The sequence below is a fragment of the Centropristis striata genome, chromosome 14 (genome assembly GCF_030273125.1).
Source record: "Centropristis striata isolate RG_2023a ecotype Rhode Island chromosome 14, C.striata_1.0, whole genome shotgun sequence".
Taxonomy (NCBI): domain Eukaryota; kingdom Metazoa; phylum Chordata; class Actinopteri; order Perciformes; family Serranidae; genus Centropristis; species Centropristis striata.
The window spans coordinates 33,610,990-33,616,989 of NC_081530.1; the positions used below are offsets into that span (position 1 = coordinate 33,610,990).

The window sequence follows — 6,000 nt, forward strand, 5'->3', positions numbered from 1 at the left end:
GAAATAATTAAATTTTAAAGGCTGAACTTCCTGCGATGGGCCGCAGTGACTCATCCTCTGCTCTCTGCCCACTGCTATTATCCTGCAGAGGAATAATTAGAGCTGCTCTGTGTTTGTCCACTGCTCTACAACCTGTTATTCACACTGCAACATCATCATTTTACAATCAGTATCAGCAAACAGGCTTCACAATGTACTTTTATTTACACAAACATGAGAACATTGTTAAAGGTTTTAGAGAGAGAGAGAGAGAGAGAATGAGGGAGAGAGAGAGAGGGAGGGAGAGAGAGAGAGAGAGAGAGAGGGAGAGACAGCGAGAGAGAGAGCGAGAGAGAGGGACGGAGGGAGAGCGAGAAAGAGAGAGTGAGAGGGAGAGAGCAGGAAAGAGAGAGGAGGGAGAGCGAGAAAGAGAGCAAGAGAGAGAAGGAGGGAGAGAGCGAGGGAATGAGAGCGAGAAAGAGAGCGAGAGAGAGAGCGAGGGAGAGGAGGAAGGAGAGATCGGGCAAGAGAGAGCGAGAAAGAGGGAGAAAGGGAGGGAGAGAGAGGGAGAGAGAGAGAGGGGGTAGAGAGGGAAAGAGAGTGCGAGAAAGAGCGAGCGAGAGAGAGGGAGAGAAAGAGAGTGCGAGAAAGAGCGAGCGAGAGAGAGGGAGAGAAAGAGAGCGAGAGAGAGGGAGAGAGCGGGAAAGAGAGAGAGAGAGAGGGAGAGAGAGGGAAAGAGAGAGCGAGAAAGAGAGCGCGAGAGAAAGACGGAGAGAGGGAAAGAGCGGGAAAGAGAGAGAGAGAAACTTCTCTGAGGAACATTTGAACCCTCAGGAGGAAAATGTTTGACACCAGAAACACCTTCAGAGTGATTAAAGCGTCCTTCAGTCACAGATACAGAAACATTAGAACATCAGCAGCTCAGTCGGAGGTCTGGGAGGAAATGTTTGTGTCTGAGGGCGAATCATTACAGAACAACATTATTCCTGAATGTCTTCTGTTTAATGCTAAATAGTTGAACATGAAGGTAATTCTCTGGAGGTTTTCAGCTCATTACAGAATAAATGAGGAGCAGAATAACTCATGTTAATCTCTCCTCTCCCACCTCCATCCTTCCTGTCGCTGCTTTAATGCTGCTTTTGTTTGTTTATTTGTTCCTCTCTTTGTGTCCGACTCGTCTCTCGCTCCACCGCTCCACCTGAAAGTCTCTCTCTCCTCCCTCCTTCTGTCTCTTCTGTGATCTCTCTCTCTCTCTCGTTTTTACTGCTGATCTTCTGTTCTTCTTACATCTTGTTTCTCATCTTCTTCTTCATCCGCCTCCACCTTCAACTTCCACCTCCCTTCATCTGTCATCAGTTCAGCTTAGTTTCAAGTCCAACTGAAGTTAAATGTAACAGCAGTGAAACTTGGCAAAACAGTGAAAATGAGCTAAAAAAGCTTGTTTCTCAGCAGGAAACACAACACAAGAGCTCGCCATAGAATCGCGGAAATCTCCAAAATGTGAAACTAAATCACAGCGTGGATTTTTATCGTTTGTTCCAAAGGTCTTGGTGTCTTAATGTGGTATTTTGTACCTGTTGTACTCACCAGATCATGTTAAAAAAAACATTAAATTCCTAAAGGTTACACAGAGCAGAGGGGAGAGGACAGGAGAGGCTGTTTACACAGAGCCGTGAGGAGAGGACAGGAGAGGCTGGAAACATGACAATACTTCAATATGAACAATATGTGGACTTTATTTGGTCATTTTGTGTTTTGTTTTTTTATATTTTTGGGAAATTTTGTGTCTTTTGGGGAATTTTTTGTGACTTTATGGTAATTTTATGTCTTTTCTTGTTCATTTTTCGTTTTTTGTTACTTTTGAACCTTTTTTGTCATTTTGTGTCTTTTTGTCATGTTACCTCTTTTTTTGGTCATTTTACAACTTTTTTGGATGGCTTTTGACCATTTATATTTCTACAAATGGTTGAGTTTGCACAAAAACTTTCTTTTCTCCCATAAAAACAACAAATAAAGCTGGTATGTTAAGGAGGGCTGGAGTGGTAGAGGTCAAAACATAGAATGGACGTAGTCACCGTGACGTCACCCGTTGGTTTGTGGCCCGTTGGAAGCATCGAGTTCAGCGTTACACTCGTCGCCATCTTGTTTCCGATACAGGAAGCAGACCATATCTGGACTGTGGAGGAGGAGAGGGATCTGATCACTGACTACAGCCTCTCTACACCTCAACCTGACTGAGAGAAGCCACTGCTAATTCATGTTAGCATTAACTGGGATGTTAGTTTTGGCAAAAAACAAAAAACTAAATGTTCGTTACGGACCTCAGAAAACTGAGCAGCGACTCCTTGGAGTGTCTGTTAGTCCAACCAAACGCTGAACAAGACATTTAATGAACAAAACGTTCAAATAAACTGTCATTAAGTGAAAAGTTAGGTCAAAGTTATGAGACCAAACCGCTAAACGTCCTTTTTTATATCTATATAACGTTATATATAACTTTATTGACACGTTGCCGTGGATACGCATTGTTCTGCTTCTCTCCTGATGACGGCTCGCCTTGTTAGTGACCTGTCAATCAAAGGTAGCCCCGCCCCAAATCATACGATTCTTTATCTTCTATTTTCTTCTAAATGGGGCCATTATTTACACTATTAACATCAAATTGTCTTGAAGATGATTTTTTACTAGCGATTGAGACCATAGTGTTGTCCTGAAAAAAAATTCTGAGGTAATAAATCAAGTGAGAAGTTTTCAAATTTTGCATTAAAATGAATGGACAGATTTTTTTTGCAGCCAAACTTAGCGCCCCCTGCTGGAATTTTCAGTAGAATGCAGCTTAAGACACTTCCTGGTTTGCCTCCTTGTTCAGACCCGGAGGTTGCCGCCTGGGTCAAAGTGATGTTTTTGGCTAAAAAAAATGTGTTTTAATTGCTAAAACTCTTCTGTGTGTCTGTGTCTCTGTAGAAAGCAGACCTGGCGGTGGCCGGCTTCACCATCACGTCGGAGAGAGAGAAGGTGATCGATTTCTCCAAACCCTTCATGACTCTGGGGATCAGCATCCTGTACCGGGTTCATCTGGTAAACTCTCCTCTGCACCTTCATTTCTATTGATTTTAATACGTTTTAAACTCCTTTTACACACCAGAGAGCATTCAGCAGCCATGAGGTGAATCATGTTCTCTGTGGGAGTCTGTCCATCTGAGAAAAGAAAAGAAAGGGACTATTACTGTCAGGAGTAAAATAATATTTGCACAATGAAAACAGAGCTATAATCGTCAAATTGTATGTATTTAGTTCATTAAACACATAGGAAATATTATTTTATTATAAACTTTTGACATTTTTCCCACCCTGGAAAAAAAGAGTAATTTTACATAAATTGACTGTATTATTTACAGGATTTTTCGAATGCCATTAAAAGGGTTTTTTTTTTTTTTTAATATTAACCATAAAAATAAAGGTTGAAATCTGTTAATTAATATAATGGGACTTTATAGATTTAGTATTTTTAGATTAGTTATTATTCAATTACAGCGAATTTTATGTAAAAAATACAAAAAAATACAACAACATCCACATCATATTGCTGAATGTAACTTATTTTCTTTCTTTCCACTCAAAAAAAGTAGAAAATAAATTGTAAAAAATATAGTAAAAAAGTCACTTACGTCACTCACTCAAGTAAAAAAAAAAAAACTTTCTAAAAACTTTTCTAAAAAAAACGTTCTACAGATATATATGTTTTTAAATACAGATATTTACTGTATTTTTAACATTTTTATATAAATATAATAAATTATATATATATATATATTAAATAAATGTTATATACATATATATATATCAATATTTTTATTTTTTCAAATAAATATTACATATATAATAAATATTTCTTATTATTTATTTTGAAATAAATACGATATATATTATCCATTTTTTATTATTTATTTTGCAAGAAATATTATACATATAATAAATATTTGTATTATTTATTTTGAAATAAATACTATATATATTATCCATTTTTTATTATTTATTTTTAAAGAAATATTATATATATAATAAATATTTTTTTCATTATTTATTTTGAAATAAAATATCTACAAATTAACATTTGATGGTAAATGTTTGGCAACTTTTTTTTTGCCACTTTTTACCATTAATTTTTTTTACAATTTCTCCTGCAGCTCAGGTTACTGTGCAGGATTTATCCTGATGAATTATGAGCTGAAACCAGAGTTGAACCCAGAGATAGCTGGATTAGCACTAATCTGTCCTCAGGAAGAAGTTGGTGTGAATGTTTGTTGTGATTTCAGTGAACTGAGTCTGAATATTAGATATTCTAACAGAAGTCAGCCAGAGTAAACGCTGATCTGCAGCAGATAAATGTGGAATCAGAGGCTGCAGCTGTAAACCAGGCTGAGCTCGTCCTGAGGAGGTTTTTTACTTTTTAAGATGCTGATAAAATAAAAAGCTCCGTCTATGTCCTCGGAGCATCTGCACCTGTTGACATTTCCTCCGTCTCTCTGTCGTCTGACCGCCGGTCGGATGATTCAGAGAGAAAACGCTGCAGTCACAACAGCAGCAGGAGGTCTGAGGCCCGAGGCTCCGAAGGATCAGACCGACTCGGGTCACACAGTCAAACTGAGAGTTCACGACGAAGATACAGAAAAAATACTGCTGAAACCAGAAAGATCACACAGGGGGAGGAGAGGAGAGGAGAGGAGAGGAGAGGAGAGGAAAGGAAAGGAAAGGAAAGGAAAGGAAAGGAAAGGAAAGGAAAGGATGGGAGAGGAAAGGAAAGGAAAGGAAAGGAAAGGAGAGGAAAGCAAAGGAAAGGAAAGGAAAGGAGAGGAAAGCAAAGGAAAGGAAAGGATGGAAGGAAAGGAAGGGAAAGGAAAGGAAAGGAAAGGAAAGGAAAGGAAAGGAAAGGAGAGGAAAGCAAAGGAAAGGAAAGGATGGAAGGAAAGGAAGGGAAAGGAAAGGAAAGGAAAGGAAAGGAAAGGAAAGGAAAGGAGATGGGGAAGGGAAGGAAAGGGAAGGGAAGGGAAGGGAAGGAAAGGAGGAAAGGAAAGGAAGGGAGAGGAGAGGAGAGGAAAAAAGGACAGGAAAGGAAAGGAAAGGAAAGGAAAGGAGAGGAAAAAAGGACAGGAAAGGAGGGAAGGGAAAGAAATAAAAGGTAAGGAAAAGAAAGGAGGAAAGGAAAGGAAAGGGAAAGGAAAGGAAAGGAGGAAAAGGAAGGAAAGGAAAGGAAAGGAAAGAAGGAAATGAAATGAAATGAAGGAAAGGAAAGGAAAGGAGGAAAAGGACGGAAAGGAAGGAAAGGAGGGAAATGAAACGAAATGAAAGGGAAGGAAAGGAAAGGAAAGGAAAGGAAAGGAAAGGAAAGGAGGGAAAGGAGAGGAGAGGAGAGGAGAGGACAGGAGAGGAGAGGAGAGGAGAGGAAAGGAAAGGAAAGGAAAGGAGGGAAAGGAGAGGAGAGGAGAGGAAAGGAAAGGAAAGGAAAGGAAGGAAAGGAAAGGAAAGGAAAGGAAAGGAAAGGAAAGGAAGGAAAGGAAAGGAAAGGAAAGGAAAGGAAAGGAAAGGAAAGGAAAGGAAAGGAAATTCTGCGTCCCTGACTAGAATGTGAAACGAGGACTCGATGCTCGTTGACTCTGTGAGGGGCAACACGTTTCCTGAGAACAGATGATCCGTTATTTCTGTCTCCAGAAGACAAACGGCTGGAAGATCATCCTGCAGGACGTTTTATAAGAAAACCTAAAGGTGACGAACAAATAACAAGAGAGAAAACCTGAAAACATGATGAAATCCAAAACAAAAACTCTGCAAGAAGCTTTGTGCAGCAGCTCTGAGCCTCGTCCTCTTTCATACGTTTCCCTTTTTATCCACTGAAGTCTGCAGCATGAAAGCACCAACACAAATCAGCTGTTTTCAGTCACATAAAGAACGATGTAAATCCCCATTCACCCTGAACACATCGCAGGAGTTGTAGGACATGAACCCTCTAACCCCTCGTATGTT

At 39.6% G+C, this 6,000-nt stretch overlaps 1 protein-coding gene across 1 annotated transcript in view; it reads left to right on the forward strand.

Annotated features, from left to right (window-relative positions):
- LOC131984784 (glutamate receptor ionotropic, kainate 5-like) overlaps positions 1 to 6,000 on the forward strand; it is a 246,158-nt gene that overhangs the window by 213,742 nt on the left and 26,416 nt on the right. The window contains 1 exon segment of the mRNA XM_059349754.1: positions 2,944 to 3,057. Within this exon segment, the coding sequence (XP_059205737.1) occupies positions 2,944 to 3,057 (114 nt within the window).